Genomic DNA, 20,461 nt, shown 5'->3' on the forward strand with positions numbered 1-20,461 from the left:
GCCCAAGGCTTTTCCTCTGAGTGTATGTTACAGTTTGCAGGCCCTGGGAGTCACTGGGAGATTCTGACCTCTGTGTGACACAGAAATAATAGCAGCCATCTTTTATTGAGTTTCTACGATGCCACCAAGCACAATTCTACATACTTTAGACGTGACAGTAATTTTCAGAATAATTCTTATGAGAGGGTTTTTCTTTTCACCACCTTCCTCTTTATCTCAGAGAAAACAAATGGTTGAAGAGTATGAAGTAATTACAGTAACAAAGAGCCTTACTATTAATGTAACATGAATCTGATCTTGAACTACTGCTGTGTTGGTGTCATCTTCATGAAAGATGAGGATCCTTCTGAAATTCAGACAGATTAAGATTACCTAATTAATTGCCAGAACTAGGATCTAAATTTTAACCTTATTTCCAGTGCTCTATAGGCTACAACACACATCCTCCATGCAGTGGTGTAGCAATACATAATATTAACATAACTTAAGCAGGAATGGGTTTGGTTCCTACAAATACCATGTCATAAAGGAGAACTTTTAAAAATGAAAAAGGCTTAAGTCAGATTCTGCTCCCCAGGGGCCAATGAGACAGAGACCCACAAATGGCCTTCTTAAAAAAAAAGTTTTTTTTTTAGTCTAGCTATAAATACATGGCTTTGGCAATCTAGGTTACACCTCATTTTCTGGAAGAAATTTCAGAAATAAATCATGCCGTTAACTTCTGCTTTCTCCCCAAAATGCTGTCTTACCAATTCAATAAGTATTTGTTGAAAGCTGATAGATTTAAACTTTTACTTTAAAAAGATTATTACTTTTATATTTTGTTCAAAGCCAATACAGTCCTTTTGTAACAAGGCAATAAATCTTTCATTAAGTGACTATGGTCATGGTAATCTGACATAAAAATATACTTGCAAAGTGCTTTCTCATGTTATATTGTTTGATAATTTGTAGATTACCTTATTAGGGTCTTTTGCCTATTGATCCTTTGGGTTTCTTTAATTCTGTCCAGCTGGGTACTTTATGTCAATCTCATTCAAGGAATAGGGTAGAGTGAGGAGGGGAATCAGACTACAGAAATCCTACTCTATCCAGAGCCTAGCCCATCTCGTATACCACCTTCTAAGGAAATCTATCTACCATGCATCTCCTTACCCGTGAACATTACATAGCACTTTGCATTCCTCTCATCTCATAATGCCAGGTCTTGTATAATTTGGACACACACACACTCATTATATATACACATACACACATGTGTATTTGTTTTCGTATATTCCTTGTCATGATTTTAAAAAGGATGCTTTCCAGTACCTGCTGTCTTCTTAGTAAAAACCAAAATGACAAAATCTGAAAACAGATACCTATGAGGCGTAGTGATATAGTAGATTAGGAACCACTTACAGGCCCAAAATTCTGGGGTCTTACAGCCCCAAAATTCTGTTCCCACAATTGTCAAAATAATATTGGCTTTGCCTGTATTTCTGGGAGGATGAAATGACATGATGAATAAGAAACTGCTCTTTAAAGAGCTACGGGTAATACAGTGCTATTATGCCCTCATTTCCTATTTCAATAATATTTTCAAAACCTATGCATCCTCCTGGTTTCCCTTTACTTTTGCTAAAATTTGTTTGCCTAAATGTGGGCTATGGTTTTCATAAAAAATAATGCACTTACATAGTTGTGTCAAACAGTACAAAGCTTATAATGAAATAATCATCACTCCTTACACCCTGCTCCTTAGAGGCAACCATTCCTTCTCTCTCTTTTAGCTGTTTATTCTTCATATCTTTGAATAAAATGCTTAAATTGCAATTTTCTTGGTTTTTCCACTTTAGCTTCAGACTTTATGGTACAGAATATTGTAGCTCTATTATTAATACATACCACACATACCCACACCCACCTCACATATACTTCCTCAACCCTCATCCTCTCATCATAGTTTTGCTACCATTTTTGGTTAAATCTATATCATAGAGTATACCATGATTTGATTTCCTTCACCTATTTTTTTCTGAAGTTATTACCTACTTTTTTCTTTTCCTCAGTTTTCTCTGTATCTATCACCAAATCTTCCCCTAAAAGTCTGACAAAACTGTAAATTCCTCTCATCATGATCAATTATTTTTTCCTAGAAACGGTATCTCCCAGTGCATTCCTTCTCCTTGCTCCAAATTAGATGAGCTGCTCTCTAGGTTTCCTGCACAGCTGTCTTCCTACGGCCTTCCTTTCTGTGGGAATTCCCTTCACCATTCTCCTGTGTTGGAGACCCTGTTTCCTGGATCCTCTATCTTCCTCTTTCTTGGTTTCCTCCCTCATTCTGGAGAAGCATATCCTTCAGTAACTTCCTAAGAAAGTATGTAAGGCAGGTGAATCTTTTGAGACCCTGCATATCTCAAAATGGGTTTATTTTACCCTCGCACTTGAATGATAGCTTGGGCATAATATTGTGGGTGGGAAATCACTCTTCCTCAAAACTTTGACGTTATTCCCCATTGTCTTCTAGCTTCATTCAATGTGGCAGAAAGTCCATCACTACTCAGAACCCTATACTTTGTTGTTTCTACTCTCCCACCCTTCCAGCAGAACAAGAAACTTTGAGGATTATCTCCAGAGTTTTGAAATTTTATAATGATTTGCCATAGTGTGAGTCTTTTTATTACAATGAACTCGGTCTTTTCATTATGGAAACTCATATCCTTCAGTTCTGGAAAATTTTCTTATGATATTTGAGAATTTCCTACTTTTCCTCTATTCTGCTTCTGAAAATCATGTTAGATATTGGGCCTCCTTGATTGAAGCTCTAATTGTCTTTCCTTGCATCTACTATTTTCCATCTCTGCCTTTTGTTTCAATATTTGGCCTACTTTACTTTCTAGCTTTCTTGTTGATTTTAAAATGTCTTATACTTTACATATTAAGAGCTCTTTCTTGTTCTCTTCTTGTTCATTTTTTATGGCACACTGTTCTCTTTTAATGGATGTAAAAATCTGAGAATATTATTTATAGCTGGATTTTTTTTTAATGTTTTCTTCAGCAACCTGCATTGTTTCTGTTTCTTCTGATTTCTGTTGTCTGATTGTTTAGGGCTCTGATTTTTCATGGGAAAAGCTTTTCTCAAAAGTCCAGTAATCTCTGGCTGTCTGTTAATATTAAAAAAGAAGCAATAAAAAACTAATTGGAAGCTCTGTATGCATGAGTGGGATTTGTTGATTGACGGGCATTATCTTAAGACGATTGGGCAGGGAATGTGGTGCTTTATCTTCAAGCTCTCAAATATCAGTCCCCAGAATGGACTCCTCTTATCTCCTGTTTAGAACATTCTGGAAGTGTAGTGGGACAAAGGAGCTGATTACTTAACATATAGACTATCTCTTAACACACGTTTTCAGCAAAGGACCCTAGTCCCATCCTCAGCTATGCCTGGCATCCAGAGTGTGAGTGGTTCACCTTCCCCCCAGAGTCAGTCTCCCATCTTCTGCTGGGATGATAAAAAACCAGTTGCCAGTTTTGGCCAACTTGCAATAGGGATTAAGGTGGGATGGGAAAGAGGGCTCGGGGGCTGATGGTGTCTAAATAAATGCTCTTTATATAAACTATCAATTACTCTGTTTTCAGAAATTTTTGTTTCATACTATTCTACACTTGTAGATGCATCTTGAGAATGCAATTCCCAAATAGTTACTGGGTTCTATGGACAAATTAGCTTGCTTCTTTTTGTTCTTTCCCTTCTCGACTTCGGGATTCAGCTTTGTAGATTCTGCTTAGTCAGTTACCACCTGTCCATTGGGTTTCTATATTCCAAAATTGTGCTGGCATCATTTATCTGCCACCATCTCTGCTCTCCTGTTTGTCCATATTTATTATATCTTTGGTATTCTTTATAATGGGGTTAACAGAAATATGCATATTCAATTTGCTGTCTTAGCAGGAAGACTATCAAATGTTTCAAGACAAAGTTTATAAACTGGTAAAGGACATAAGCTTCAGAGTCAAAGAACTGGATTTGAATCATAACATTCACTAACTATACGTGTAACCTTGGAAGTTTCTTAACCTCAATAAATTTCCTCACTTGTAAAATAGGGAAATGAAAAATAACTACCTGACAGATTACAGTGAAAATTAAATAAATGGAAGGGCTTTGGAGTCAGAAAGACTTGGATTTGAATCCCAGGGCTTCTACTTATAAGCAATGTGATTCTGGCAACTCTAAATCTCAAGTTTCCTCATCTGTATAATGGAGTTAATAATAGTCACTAGCTGATACAGTGTTGGAAGGATTAAATAATAAAATTTATAAAATTCTCCAAAAACAAAATGAGCCTCAATTAACATTCATATTGTTGCTCATGCTTCTTATATTTAGCATTACATACACATACATGTGTGCATACCACAGACATGGCTGAGTCAAGCCAAATTCCAACTCCTCTGTAAAAGCAACATGTTGTACTGGAAAAGGGAAATGAATTAGGAAGCAGGAAGTCTGGGTATTATCATAAATAGATGTGTGACCACTGAACTGATTTCGTGTCTTTAATGACAGAATCAGATCACATGATTTCTAAGGTCCTTTCCCACTCAACCTGCTACCCCATCCTCCTCTACTAGATATGACTGAACATTCTATATAGTTAATATCTCAATCCTAATTATCTGATACCATTAATTCTTATAGGCATTTTATAGGCACGACATTAAAATGGAGATGAGTTGCTCCCCCAAACTAACATAAAGGAATAAAGATCCCCTTTGAATGACAAGATCAGTGATACAAAACCAATATAAAGAAAAAGAATGAGTTGCAGACTTACAGATTACTAAGACTTGCAAGGACTTTCTTTGACTAAAAGGCAAGTAACAAAAGAAGTCAACTGAACAAAAGAAATACTGTAATATGCCAATTAGAAAGTAGGATGGCTAGTACTAGCAGTAGGGATGGTTTCATTTTTTATTATGATTTCAATGACAATCTCTCCCAATTGTGGAGACTGGACATGAAGCTTAGTCTGATACCAGTAATGTTCACATTACAGAACCATGATCTGATATTCCATCCTCACTAAGCAGTCTTCTGAATGTGGTTTGGCTTCCCATAAAGATCTACCATTATGGAAAGACTGCTCCCTATTGCATCTATTTCTTACTTTAAATTAATAACATGATATGATTTTATACACCAGCATCATGTGATCTCACCCAAAGAAACAGACCCACTGGCTGTCCTACCAGGAGGCCTTGGTCAATTCCTCCAGATAAAGTCACCCTGTGAGGTCCTTTAGAAGACAAATAATCATGTAATTTTTCCACACGAAACGTCTAAAGACTATAAAGTTCACAAGAAAGGGATGATACTTCTTTAGATCACTTTCTGATGATCCCTCTCTGAGCTTATACTATGTGGCACACAAGCAGAGCTCACTAGATAAGTGCTTCTTAATTGCTTCTTACACTTGCCCCAAAAGCCACTGCTCTTAAATAATATAATTTTCCATACTCTACGGCAGTATCAAGGAAATACTTCCTTCTGGATACAAGACCAATAGTGTGTTAGGAAAAGGATGGAAGGGAAGACTGAAAGGGAGACAAAACCAAACCACATAGTTACAACAGTTTCTTTCACCAAGGCTTTCTATAGCTCCTCCTCCCTTGTGACTGATTTTACAGCCTCCCTTCCTCTGGATCTAGAGCCAAGAAGATGTTATCCAACTACCTATTTCTTATCCATGCTGTGAGAAATTGCCAATTTGAATGCATTGCCTGAAGTGAAGCTCCCTGGGCCAAGGCAATACAGTTTCTACAAGTAAAACTGTCTAGCATATAGAAGACTAACACTCCCACATTAATCTCTTGGTACTAAAAGGAAATATTATTAAAGTTTAGAATGGCCTGGGCCTAATGGAAGGATGCTTACGAAGCTCTGGACTACCTTTTGAACATCACTGTCCTGTAATCACAAACAGAAACGAGAAGGCTGGTGAATAGATGCAATAATTATTGAGTTCATTTATTAATTCTGTAAAATTTACTAAAACTTCTGCTCTGAGCTAGGTCCTATGTTACATTTTGGGGATAAAAATATTGATACACTGTCCCTTGCCTTTAGAGTGCAGACAAGTGAAGGAAGTAAAGGAAAGCAGTTTTATGTTGAATTTAAGGCTACTGTTATTTTAGAAAGGTGAGGATTTATCCTGCCTCTTTTCTCAGGTTGGGGATTGCTAAGTAGCATGGAGGAATGATATAGCATTGAGCTTCAAAGATCTTAATGTGAGGGAGCACATCATGACGTGTGGCTTCCTTACATGTAAAAGCATGGCAAATACAAATAACAGAAATCATTTTTATTTGCAAAGCACTTCACAATTTACAAAGTACTTTCACAATCATTTTCTAATTCAATCCTCCATGTAACCCTATGAGGTATGTAGGGATCACTGTCTTCATTTATAGAAGAAATTAAGTGCTTAGAGAAGTGTCTTGCCCTAATTTACAAAACTAGTGAATCAGAAACACAAATCTACATTTTTGATTCTCAGTTCAAAGTTCATTTTTATCATATCATGATGCCCTTTTGTCACTCAAATTTTGAAGAAAAGCCAAATGATTCATTTATAGCCATAAGCAATGTCTACAACATTTTCAAGGTCTGTAAAATAATAGTAACACACTGACTGCCACACTAGGGGAAAAAAAGTTTTCCTTGGGGCCACAGTGTTTTATTATGAAAATAGAATAAAAACTTCAAAAACAAACAATCCTTTCTAATTTAATGAAAAATTTGTTATTTTTTCTTCAATAAAAAAGTAACATAAAAACTTGAAAAATAGTTCATAACGGTAAAGTGTTTTCTTGACTCGTCAGGCTTAAGTATAATTTAAAGGTAAACATAAATACAAAAACGAAATTTATTGACTTCTATTCATTTAATCCACATTTTTAGAATTACATTGTCAATATTAATTGTAACAATAAGAACATCAATATGTAAGATTTTCATGAACCAACTGCAGGGTTTTGCCCAGGTTTTGCTTCATGAGACCCTGGGCTCAAAACTAACATGAGTTAAATACAACTCACAGGGCAGTTAATGTGTTAATAACATGGATATTTAACATAAATATAGTTTTACTTGAACCTGAAATGAAGAAATCATGCAAAAATCAACACACAAAATAACTTGTGAAGACTTCAAAAATCTCCTAGTGCTATGATTCTCTCACCCTTAAACTTTCCAAAATTTGCTCATATAACAATACTTATGATACAAAAACACCTAGTCACTAAAATTAAGACATTTCCTACAAAGTCACTGTGCAGATTTTTCAAACAAACTGAAAAGCTGAGGAAACCCTCCCAGAAACCACTCCACCATCTGGGAGTATGTTAACCCTGTCAGTTTCATCTTCGAGTTCAAAGAGGTGGACAATGTATACTTATAGAACAAAAATTCAAGTTTTCCCAATCCTTAAAATACTGAGACCATTTTTCAAGTAAAAAGGAAAAGCCATTATAAAAGGCTCAAAAAGAATTTATCCAGCAATAAAGTCTACAGAAAACCTTTTCCAAAATGAAATTTTGGGTTAGAGTCAATAGGTCCATGAAAAATACAAATACCCACTCTAGTTTAAGATAGTGCTCTCATTAAAGCAGAGCATGCTAGTCCATCTGTAATTGCATTACCACTCTAGGAAGAAAAAAACCCCACATCTTCACTGAAAACACTCCATAAAAACACATAACTCGGCTAGGTGTGGTGGCTCACGCCTGTAATTCTAGCACTCTGGGAGGCCGAGGCAGGAGGATCACTCAAGGTCAGGAGTTCAAGACCAGCCTCAGTAAGAGTGAGACCCTGTCTCTACTAAAAATAGAAAGAAATTAGCTGGACAACTAAAAATATATAGAAAAAAATTAGCCGGGCATGGTGGCGCATGCCTGTAGTCCCAGGTACACGGGAGGCTGAGGCAGGAGGATTGCTTGAACCCAGGAGTTTGAGGTTGCTGTGAGCTAGCCTGATGCCACGGAACTCTAGCCCAGGCAACAGAGCAAAACTCTGTCTCAAAAAAAAACAAAAACAAAAACAAAAACAAACAAACAAACAAAAAACTAATTTACAAATACAGCAATTATTTAATAGTATAATCATTTTAAAATTTACTATGAAATAATTTCAGCACAATCACCAAAAGCATATACTTCCTTTGATACCGGTCACATACCATATAAAGTCAAATGACCTATTCTGCCAAAGCCAAGGTAATTGAGTATAAAAACATATTTTTCTAATATGAACTAGTCAGATTTGTATTTAAACCAAACATCATCAAATGTAGCAGTAAGTATGCCAGGATGAAAAGATCAGTTAAGCACAAACTTTCCAAACATATCACATAGAAAATGCCCCCAGCCACAGTCATCTAGATGAATCTCCTCTCCCCCAACACAAGCACAAACACCACATAAGATAAAAAGGCAGTATAGACAGGGAATGTGAGAATAACAGAACTGATACCTGGAAGAAACTTTAGAGTTTATATAGCACAATGAAGACACGATAAACTGGAAAGATACTTGGTATTAAGCAAGTATCAGTTGTATCAGTTGGGGTGAGGGTTTCTGAATTTTTCTTTAAAATTACTTTATATACTTAGTTTCTGCCTTAGTTTTGAGCTGAGACAATAATATAGATTCTAATGTGAAAAAAATACCTCTATTAAAATTCAAATTTGGTACTAGGAAAAGAATGTGAATATTTATTAACAAAAGATCTTATTAAAAGAGTTGCCAGCCATTATAATCCCTATAATCGCAGTACTTTGGCAGACGGAGGCAGGAGGATTGCTTGAGGCCAAGGGTTCAAGAGCAGTCTGAGCAACACAGGGAGACCCCATTTCTACAAAAAAATTTTAAAAATTAGCTGGGCATGGTGACACACACCTATAGTCCTAACTACTGGGGGACAGTGAGCTATGATCGTGCCATTGCACTCTAACCTGGGTAGAGCGAGACTCTGTCTCAAAAAAAAGAAAAGGGGCCAGGCGCGGTGGCTCACACCTGTAATCCTAGCACTCTGGGAGGCCGAGGCAGGCGGATCGTTGGAGCTCAGGAGTTCGAGACCAGCCTGAGCAAGAGCGAGACCCCCATCTCTACTAAAAATAGAAAGAAATTATATGGACAGCTAAAAATATATATAGAAAAAATTAGCCAGGCATGGTGGCACATGCCTGTAGTCCCAGCTACTCGGGAGGCTGAGGCAGAAGGATCGCTTGAGCCCAGGAGTTTGAGGTTGCTGTGAGCCAGGCTGATGTCACGGCACTCATTCTAGCCTGGGCAACAGAGTGAGACTCTGTCTCAAAAAAAAAAAAAGCATTGTCTTTGCAGTCATTAAAAGACCAGCTTGATTATCCATTATCAGAAAATTTAAAAAGATATTTTCTCTTTTCCATCCTCACAAGATAGAACCCTACTGGAAAAAAAATTTAAAAAAAAGGTAAAACCTACTGATTTAACATCAATTTAATATAAAAATTAAGTTTTTAAGATTCCCCTATTTGCTGAAATAAAACTTCTTATGCAAACTGCAAATGTGAACAGGTTACATTCTCTAACATACATGAAAAAAGATAAATTTTTTTTAAGATCTATACCACTTAAATAAAGGGGAAATGTGTACAACTATTTTTTAGAATCCAGCAGAAAAGGCTGTCCACTTGAAATGGCAATTTAACAAAGCCATTTCTAACATAACTTGCGATTTTAGTATGAGTTCTAAATTTTGAAATAGCTTAGAATCAAGTTTGCTAACACTAAATATAAAGAGCGAGCAAGCCTTTGGGAAGAACTCAGAATCTGAAGTTTGAATATTTATATAATACTTGGTCACTTAAAATAAAAAAGTTTAAATAGAGCACATTTGAGAACACAATCAAGTTGATAATGTAAAACCTAAAATCATAAGAACACTGCCCTTTATTTAAAAAGGGGAGTGGGGTTTCTAACATCATGATGGAAAACCAAAGCATATCTGCCTGTTTTATAAATATCCATGTCCTTTCTTGGATTCAGAAATCCACTTTAATCCATGTCCCTTGGGTTACTTCCATCTTCCATTTCACTGAACACCGTCGTATTCACATTACAACATCTAGCCAAAGGCAGAGATCAAATGAGTCCCCTGAAGATTTCCAAAACATTAAAACCAGTAGAAAAGTAGAGGAAATAGTCTCATGCCTTGAGCTGCCAGAAATTGTTCTGTCCTTTTTGAAAAACAAATCTCTTGCTGTAAAGATAATCACTTTTAAGAACAAAACATCACTACTACATACAAACGCAGACCACTCTCAATAATTCTATAGAACAGTAATAAAATCCTATAGATTCTGCTAGTACTATGGCACCAAAAAAAAAAAAAAAAAAAGATTAAGGAAAGCACAATATGCCAAAGGATTTTTGTCCAGAAACCAAATAGCAGTAAGACAGACTTAGATTACAATTTCCCTTTCTCTTCTTCAAATGTGGATTACTTAACACTAACTGAAGCTTTTCAAAAAGAACTAGTTGCTACTATACTAGTTGATTCCATCTAGACACAAAGAAAATGTCTCAATTAACTCCCTTCTACTTTAAAAATAAATTAGTATACTACAGTACATTTTCTGACTCAGTTGCTTAGACTTATCTCCCTGATGTTCTAGTATTTCAAAAGTCTTTGGATAAAAATAGAGAACATTAAAGACACGTTTTTATATATTTTCACTATTACAAAATTGATAGCCATCAGCCTATCATTTATTTTTTAGCTAAAACAAATTTTGCTGTAAAAAAGAAATATAAATTCAAATATTCTCAATATACACATACATAAAGGTATGGGAAAAATACTGTACCACGACCACTTCTATGTACACATCTTTAGATCTCTGTGAATCATGGCAAAAAGACTAGCTCAGTTTTTCATAAGTTGTAAGATTTGATTGCATTTTTACCATGGTTCATTATAAAATTCTAAAATTAATGTTTAACTGTTCACATTATTCACCTTATTGAGAATTATCTCAAGAGAATAAGACATAAAACCTCTGGTTTTCAAAATGACAGTGTTGAAACTTGGAGTGTAGTTATAGTTTGGCATACATAAAAAAATTTTCTAAAACCCGTTAATTCATCACTACATTTCAATATTCCTGTTGAAAAAAATCAATTGCACATGAAGCCCAAATAGCTGGAAAAAACTCAGAAAGCAACAAGAAAATGGTGACTTTTTAAAATGCTGACGCTTTTCACACTCAGGTTCCATCATGCCAGCTGGAGAGAGGTGTTAGATATGGCTTTATTCATTTTAATTCTGAGAACTGTAGTCATTTCCATAACATTTCAAAAGCTGGAACCAAGACTAATTTATCTTCATGATCTTGATTCTTCTGATTCAAAAGCACTTTTAAAAATCATTTTTGCAAACTTAGAAGGTATTTGGATGGATCATTTGTTTGCTATTGCTTAGAGTCAAATTATTCTGTCCCAGATTTCCTAGTGAGCAAGGAATACTAAAGAGATAAAAAAAAGAAAAAAAACACACAGAGTGACCCAATATCTGAGCCACTTCAGACATGACATCCATTAAGAGGGCCTTTGCTCCTAACTGTGTAAGGGTCCTTGGCTGTGGTCTGACTTGCACAAGAAGTACACATAGCCCCTGACAGGCGCATTAGTCCCCTTTGGAAGACACTGTTGGAGAGACTATATATGACACAGTTGCAGAAGCTGTTACTAATAGCCAGCCAGGTGGTTAAGAAGGATGCGAAGCGGTTGCTGTGGCCAGTGGAGCTCTCCAACAAGAAGTAGATGATATATGGCAACCAGAGGACGTAAAACACACTAGTGATTCGGAACAGGACCATGGCATAACGCTTATCGGGACAGGCCTGTACCTCCCCGGTTTCCCCACTTTGGCTGCTGAAGCGGGCTTGCCTCTCGCTGATTTCCTTTGTGTGCTGTTGGCAGATGCGGAAGATGTTGAAATAGGTGAAGCAGACAATAAGGGCTGCTGGGGCATATAACATCATCACGATGAACAGGGTGAAGTAGGGGTCGGTGTGCCAGGATTCCGCACACCACTGAAACACATCTCCATGATATCCAGGTTTGCCCCAGTGGAAAAAGGAAGGCAGGAAGACCAGGGTTGAGTATAGCCAAACCAGGAAAATACACAGGCGCAGTCTCCAGGGTGTAACCAGGGTATTATAGGTTAAAGGTTTAGTAATAGCAATGTATCTATCGATGCTGATACAGGCCAGAGAGGCCATGGAGACACTCTTCAGAACTGATACTATAAAACCAAATATCTGACAAGTCAAGGACTCCTCTATTGGAAGAGGGTAGTGGAGGAGTGATAAAGAAGGGACCAGGCAGCTAACCCCAACAAAAAGGTCAGCATATGCCATAGTCTGGATAAAATAACTTGTAGTATGATGGTTCAACAAAGGTGCACAGTGAAATACAAAAATCACAATGATGTTGCCAGAAATAATCAATACAGTTAGAAAGACAATAATCAGCACTTCCAAAAGGCAAAAATTGACAGTTTCCAAATAACCAAATGCCAAGAGGCAAAAAGGGTGGCTGCTCTGATTACCATCCAAGGTGGAGTTCATCTTGAGCTCAGGAGTGATCTCTCACTTCATGCTGCCGCTTGGCTGCTGCCAACAGTTCAAAGGAGCAGCTGCTGTCATTGCGGTCAGCTTTGCATGTGTGTAATAATGCCAGAGGAGCCTTAGTCCCCAAGCTCCCGATGCTGCTGCTTTGGTGCATTGCCTGCAGTGCAATTCCCCTTTAAATCCTTCTTGGAATAGGGAGAGCCAGCAGCAGCTGTCTGGCCAGTCCCAGATGTGGCCATAGTGCCAGGTTCACCATACACATAGCACCAGGGCAGTAAGGCAAACTCTGGGGACAACGTCTTCAGGCCAAGTGAGAGTAGGGGGTAGGGGCAGAAGAGAAGGGAGGAAGATTAGGAGCTTCAGCAGGAGTTGTAATGAGTCTCCTCTAAACAGCTGATAGAAGAAAAGGAGAGAGCATTTTACATTTCGCATCCAATGCCCTAATCAAAGAACCTGGCTAGCTCAGACTAGCATCATCCTTCCCACTCCACCCTTCCTGGTACCAGTATTCATGGCTACCCTCCGTAGCACCCCATATAACTGGTCCTTACTCTACAGAGGAGTAGTAGCAACATCAACCTTTCAAGACAAACATAAAATAAAATCAATTGCAGTCAGATCAATCTACCCCCATTTCCTTTTATTTGAGCCTTTTGAGGTAGAAAATAAATTTGTTTATAACATTTCTGAAAACGTTTTACTACAATTACCACTAATAAAATTATCCACAATAACTTATTTTCTTCATCACTTCCAATGTAATATTTTGCCTCTTTAAAAACATTTCAACAGAATTTAAATGTTTAGCTCAATTTCAGAATGTTACCTGTCATTCCATATGCTGCAATCCAAACAAAAGCCACAATACATCCTTAACGGAAAGCCTGGCAAAGCAGGAATGTGCCTCAGCCCTGTGTACTGCAGAACTGAGACAGGGAGGGAGGGGATAAAGAAGTAGGAGGGGGAATAGGAAGAAGAGGGGGCTTGAGAAAAGGAAGAAAGGGGGAGGGGAAAGAAAACGCAAGTACAAGCACACACTCTGGCATCTTTAACAACTCATTAGAATGCATCGCCAGAGAAGTGCTCCTCAATTTCCAGACTGCACAGTGGGGGGAATGACTTAGTATGCCTGCAGTGCAGCATTTGAAAGCTGTTTCCTCGTCTGTCTGGAATCCCCCTTTTAGCAGATAGGCAGAATTTAGACTGCTAGCAAGAAGAACGGGTAGTAACCAGGACAGAATGTCAGGAATTAGACTGAAATACACTGCCAGATGGAGAATGGTGTGAGGAAATTCCTATTTTCTTGTGGCATTTTCCCAATGAACAAAGAGCAATATTAAAGAAAGGAAGTGTGTTAACAGTACATGGCAACTGAGAATCATAATTCAGCTGCACAAGAAGTTTGAACTTGGAAGGCTAAATATTCACTATTAATTTTCTCTCCCATGATTTTGTTTAATATTAAGAAACTTTAAAATCAGTTTTTCAAGAGAAAAATAAAATACCACCAATTCTGAATACTGCAGAAACAGTACACACATAGAAGAGAAAAATATTCAATACATTGTGCCTGTATTTGACACTATCCTATAGTTTTGAGAAGCCATTTTTTGCTTCTAGTTTGCTGAGAAGCAGTACACAAATATGCAAAAGATACAAAAGCATTACCTAACTTCACTCAGGCTTGAAAATTACAGGAAGTTTCATGATACAAATTGGCCTTTGTATCTTAGAATACACAATCTTGTTTCTGCCTATTTAAAACAATGCAAACTGAGACCATATTATGGCTTTCCTGGTAATGTCATAAACAATGACAATTTTCAGTTAATTGGGAGTGGGGTGCTATGAAAATGTGTAGTATTAGTATCTTTTCCTCCAGGTATCTTTGAACTTTCAATTGATCCTTCTAAATAAAGTTCCACACACCCAGCAGAGTAAAAGAAAAGAAATGTTGGCATTTGATGGCATTCCAGGAGGTCTACACATGTGAGTGGAGACATATGTGATCCGAATTTCATTTTTTATTCATTTTATACACATGCTTTCTTATTGCAGACAAATGGCCACCCATAACCAGAATTCAATGAGTAACATTTTAAATCTGAAGCACTGTGCTTATTACACAAAGGCAAGAAACTCAAAAACCTATTTGGGCAAAAATCTTGACAATATTTGACAGGTCTTACCAGAAAACACAGCAAAGTAGTGGCATAGGAAAAAGACCAACAGCATTGAAGGAACACCCTTAATTCTTGCTCTAGTATTACTTAGCTTCTCTTAGCCTCTGTTTCATCATTGTAAAATGAGTACAATACTCCTTGTTTCACAGGGTTGTTGAAAAATAAAGACAGTGTATACAAAAGGCTTATGAACAGCTAGCAGATACGGGGTATATAACTTTACTCACTTCTGCTAATAAAACTAAAATAGCCTTCTTAAAGAGCCAGTGTTTTCCCACCAATCGTGTTGCACTGCTTGAGGCTGGGTTCCTGAATTCTAAAATGTCCTCTCTTACTGTGACTGCATAGAGTTCAAAGGCACCCAACAGCTATCTGGATACAATGCTGTCATGCATTACTCAAATACATTGAGGCTATGCATATGCAAAACAGTGAAGGTACCCAGAAAGAAGATATGATGATATGGGATCAATTATTCCCTCAACACAAATAATTTCTCTGCCTAGCCCTGAAATCACTCTTGAACTCTCTTTTCCATCTACAATTTGCCTGCTAGTGACGTATCTTCCTTCTATCTGGATACCCAGTAGAGACATCAACCACAGCACGTCCAAAATCAAATACATTTTCCCCATGAAATATGCCTTTCTTTTTTGTTCAACGTTTTCCTAGGTGCTCCAGTATGAAACTAAGGAATCAACTTGACCACTCTTTCCTTCAATGTTCTCAGTCACTAAATCCTGGGAATCTATTTCTATAATAGTTCTCAAATTCATAACCTCCTTTTTAATACTTGTTTCTGAACAAGAGACCTTTTAGAATACTTAGATGAGAAATCCTTCACGTCATTTGCAGTATAGCAATATGTATTCTTTCTTTTATAGCTCTCATGCAACTTTATTTAATTGTTTATAGTTAATTGCCTATTTCCCCCATTAGACTACAGACTTCCCCAAACCAGTGAACAGATTTATTTCATTCAGGGGCATATCCACGAGGCCTAGTTACAGGGCTGGCACAGAACAGGCATTTAAAAGGTATTTTTGGTCGAATAAACAATGAATGCCTAAGAAAACAAAAGGAAATTCTGCTTTTAGGTTCAAAGATCTTTCAAGTAAAACCCCAGTAAAGTAACTGTTTTACTTACCTACAATTATTAAGTTAGGGCATAATTTTGAGTCAAAACCTGCCAACTACCAGTAATTTTAATATGGTCAAACCTAGTATGTTTCCAGTCTTATCGTTCAGGAAGCCTTTAGAACTGTCTAGACAGATATGACTTACAGAAAAACTCACTATAGGGGAAATGACAGATATGAGGACTTAAAATTATTTCACAAATAATAAAGGGATCTATTAAAGCAATTGCTATACGGAAGCAGATACAACAATTCTAATGTCCACTCACTACCTGTTTTCTTATAAAACAAGATAGCAAAAGTACTCAGTTGTGGAACAGTGGAATCATGGCCTATTTTGGGGTGGGAGGCTGGGGCAGGAAGGACTCAAACAGATTTTCCAGAATGTCAAACCTTACAAAGGAAGATCAACTGTTTACTTCAGCAATCTCATCTGAGAGAAGAAATGGCCCCAGGTTCAGAACCTCATTGGAGTTCATATAAGCTACTGGCAGAGCTGAAACTATAATATTACTCAGGCTTCCTAACTCCATGGCCAGTATTCTTTTTGCCAAACTGATCCCCTTTTATTGCTGGGTATCCATAGGCAAGTTCTCAAAATTAATATTATTCAATTCTTCCTATTACCAAATCTACCAGAGAGAGATTTTTAATTTAAAAACAAAACAGGCCAAGCACAGTGGCTCATGCCTATAATCCTAGCACTCTGGAAGGCTGAGGCAAAAAGGACTGCTTGAGGTCAGGAGTTCAAAACTAGCCTGAGCAAGAGTGAGACTCTGTCTCTACAAAAAATAGAAAAATTAGCTTGGCCTGGTGGCGTGTGCCTGTAGTCCCAGCTACTTGGGAGGCTGAGGCAAGAGGATCGCTTTAGCTCTGGAATTTGAAGTTGCAGTGAACTATGATAATGCCAATGCATCCCAGCCGGTGCAACAGAGACTGTGTCTCAAAAAACAACAAGACAAACAAACAAAAAAAACATAGTCAGCTTAATAATGACATTATAACTGGATATTTAAATTATATTTTCCAGAGTAGCACAATGTGGCTGGGCCTCCAGGGCCTGCCTCTAACAAACAATTAGGAATGTAAATAATGGTTATAAGGGCTTGCTATTAGTTTAGGTTCTGGATAAAATTTTGCAGTTCATGGCAACCCACCAAATCTGAAAATCACTACAGAAAACAATGCAAATAAAGTTTCAGAAAAGACAAGGCCAAGTACATGGAAGGAAACAGAAACATAAGAATAGGATGCTATTTCATTATTTTCTCACTTATTAAAAGGACCTGCTGAAAAAACAGTTCTGATGTAAATTTCTGCTACTAAGCACTGAATCAAAAAGAACAGAAAGACTTACCAATACAAAAGGTAAAAGCCAAAAGAAAGAAGGGACAGAGGATGATTCTGGAAGCTAGAAACCAGAAAGGCCTTCTTTTTCCTTCATTTTCAACTCCAACTTATTTGATTTGCCAGCCAAACAGCTGTAGGCAACTGCAGGTAAGAGATGCCATGAGAGTCTCTGTGGATTACTTATTAGGCTTTCTTCCCTCTGAGTCTGACAGGCTCTACCTAGAGATCAAGGTTATGGAGCCCTTGTTAAAAGATCAGAAAACAAAGACTCTATCTAGGAAGGAGTACTTGGTCTGTAGAAATGTATTCCATGAAGCCAATAGTAGGCAGTTCAATATAAAGAAGTCTATCATATGTTGATAAATTATGTGTTTACTCCATCAACAAATTAAAGAAAATTATATTCATCGAGGGCTGAAAAAGCTCTTGAGAAAATTTAGCAGACATTCCTAATAAAAATTCCAAACCATGGCCGGGCACGGTGGCTCACACCTGTAATCCTAACACTCTGGGAGGTCGAGGCAGGTGGATTGCTCGAGGTCAGGAGTTCAAGACCAGCCTCAGCAAGAGCGAGACCCTGTCTCTACTAAAAATAGAAAGAAATTATCTGGCCAACTAAAATATATATAGAGAAAAAATTAGCCGGGCATGGTGGTGCATGCCTGTAGTCCCAGCTACTGGGGAGGCTGAGGCAGTAGGATTGCTTAAGCCCAGGAGTTTGAGGTTGCTGTGAGCTAGGCTGACGCCACGGCACTCACTCTAGCCCAGGCAACAAAGCGAGACTCTGTCTCAAAAAAAAAAAAAAAAAAAATTCCAAACCAGAGATAAAAGAAAACCACTTAAATAAATTTTACCCAAAAAATGAACATGTTTCTAAAGGACGAAAAAGGTAAAATCATTTAAATTAAAATCAGCTCAGGAATTAAACAGGGTGAGAGATGCGAGTTACCACCATCATCATTTGCCACTGTTTTAATGCTTCTATCATATACAAAAACAAAACCAAGGAAGTTTAGCAGCCTGGACAAACACTGAAAAAGAAGCAAAATTGTTTTTTACTGCTGCTATTATTGTATACCTGAAAAATCTCAAAGGATGACAGTATAAAATTAGGAGGATTCATCAAAACATCAAGAGGTAGGTAGGTAGATAATTTAAAAAGTGAAAGTCTTTTCTCTATTTTAGCAATTAGCAAACAAACAAAATATTCCATTTGCCATAGCAAGAACACTAATTCTTAGGAATGTATTTAACAAAAAAGATACAAGATCTATATGATCTATATGAAAGCAATTATGACTTCTTTAACAGACAAGAAAAAAAAAGACCTCAACAAATAGAAAGATATACCATATTCTTAGATGTGCAGATATAACAATGTTGAACTTACACCATCAATTCATATGAAAATCAAATGCAATTCAAATAAGAATCTCTATATAACCTTATGAGGGGAGTGCTGGTGGGGTGGTGAGATTAGATAAATGATTTTAAGGTTTTTATGAAAGATTAAATTTGCAAGAATAGTCAAGAAAAGTATGAAATAGAAAACAGGAAAGTCTTGCTCTCACAGATATCAAAAATAATTCAAAGCTTCCTTAATCAAAACAGTATTGAGACAGGAATACACAACCAGATCAATAAACAGAATAATGTAGAAATCAAATTCAGCATATGTGAGAATTTAAAATATGACAAAGATGGTAGTTCTACTCAGTAGAAAAATGGGAGTAGCACAACTGGTTATCCATCTGGAAGAAAGTAAAATTGGACTGCTATCTTATGCTGTGCACAAAAATAAGTTCCAGATGGATTAAAAACATAAAAATTAACACATACGATAAAAATCTTACAAGAAAATCTTGGAAACTAAATTTACAAAATCTAGAGATAGAAGAGATCTTAACCAAGACACAATTTTCTACATAAAAACTGAAACTGTTTTGTATGGCATGAAACCATATAAAGTGAATAGAAAACTTACAGCTTTTAAAAAAGGTATTTATAATGCAGGTGCAAAGGATTAACATACATAATATATAGAGAGTGCTTAGAAACTGACATCTTAAAAAGATTTATTAGACAGACATATACAGAGTATGAATAGAATACAGAAGAGCAAATTGCTCAAATTTACTAGTAGTCAGGGAACTGCTAACTACAGATATGCTGGCATCACTAACATCCACCGATAGTAAAAATTAAATACAGTGATAAGTAATACTGCTCGTGATGTGCGTCAGCAGGTACTCTGCCAGTCCAACTACATTGCTGGTGGAACTGTGAACTGTCACATTCTTTTAGAGAAGCAAACTGAATGAAGTAAATTAAATACAAAAATTAAATAACCAGTTTAAAAAACAAGATACTCTTTGATCTAGCAATCATGCTCCTAAGCCTCTATTCCACAAAGCTAAAAGATTAAGAACATGTGTAGGGATGTTTAGTAAAACACTATTTAGAAGCTAAAAACCAGAAACAATGTAAAGGCTCACCCACCCATACAATAATGGTTGAATAAAAGATTACACTTAAAAATAAGCAAAATAAATATGTACACAGTCACAATGTATGAGTACATTGTGTATGAAGAAACTTTTATTTACATTCAAGAATAAACAAATAGGGTAATGGAAAAGAAACAGCTTTGGAGTCAGTCCCGAGTTCAAACTCTGCCTCTACTATTTATTTAACTAGCTTAGCATATTGTTAAGCCTCGGTGAGTCAATGTTTCTTCATTTCTAAAATGGAAATAGTAATCACCGCGTCACAAGGATTTTTTTAGAATTAATGAGATAACGGATATAAAGTGCTTTGCATAGCATCTGACACTTACTAGGTACTGACAAAAGGTAGCTATTATTATTGGTGTATTATTTCCCTCCTGGATTCCTACTGAAATGAAAAAACTAAAAAATTTTCACTTTAAAAAGGAAAACAGGGGGAAGAGTGTCTCTAACTCCATTGCTTATAGAAATAAACACTTTTAAAAGCATACTATGTATTTTTGTGTTACTGAAAAGTCATTTACCCTTGGGTTACAAAAGGTATATGGAAAGATTCCTACATGTACTCCCTTTCAAGACAGGCTTGACAACTGAAGCTGACGACAAAGACATTCACCAGTATT

The 20,461-nt window shown here is 36.8% G+C and overlaps 2 protein-coding genes across 7 annotated transcripts in view; both read right to left on the minus strand.

The window, feature by feature from the left end:
- RABGAP1 (RAB GTPase activating protein 1) overlaps positions 1–20,461 on the minus strand; it is a 153,508-nt gene that overhangs the window by 52,130 nt on the left and 80,917 nt on the right. The window lies entirely within an intron of this gene.
- GPR21 (G protein-coupled receptor 21) lies at positions 11,036–13,558 on the minus strand. The gene is made up of 2 exons (XM_045563825.1): positions 13,486–13,558; positions 11,036–13,052 (listed from the first exon to the last, which is right to left on the minus strand). The coding sequence occupies exon 2, from the start codon at positions 12,654–12,656 to the stop codon at positions 11,607–11,609; it is 1,050 nt and encodes a 349-aa protein (XP_045419781.1). The 5' UTR covers positions 12,657–13,052; positions 13,486–13,558; the 3' UTR covers positions 11,036–11,606.

The sequence above is a fragment of the Lemur catta genome, chromosome 10, assembly GCF_020740605.2.
Source record: "Lemur catta isolate mLemCat1 chromosome 10, mLemCat1.pri, whole genome shotgun sequence".
Classification (NCBI taxonomy): domain Eukaryota; kingdom Metazoa; phylum Chordata; class Mammalia; order Primates; family Lemuridae; genus Lemur; species Lemur catta.

Coding starts and splice junctions, on each gene's coding strand:
- GPR21 (XM_045563825.1), bottom strand. CDS start 12,656: ATGAACTCCACCTTGGATGGTAATCAGAGCAGCCACCCTTTTTGCCTC.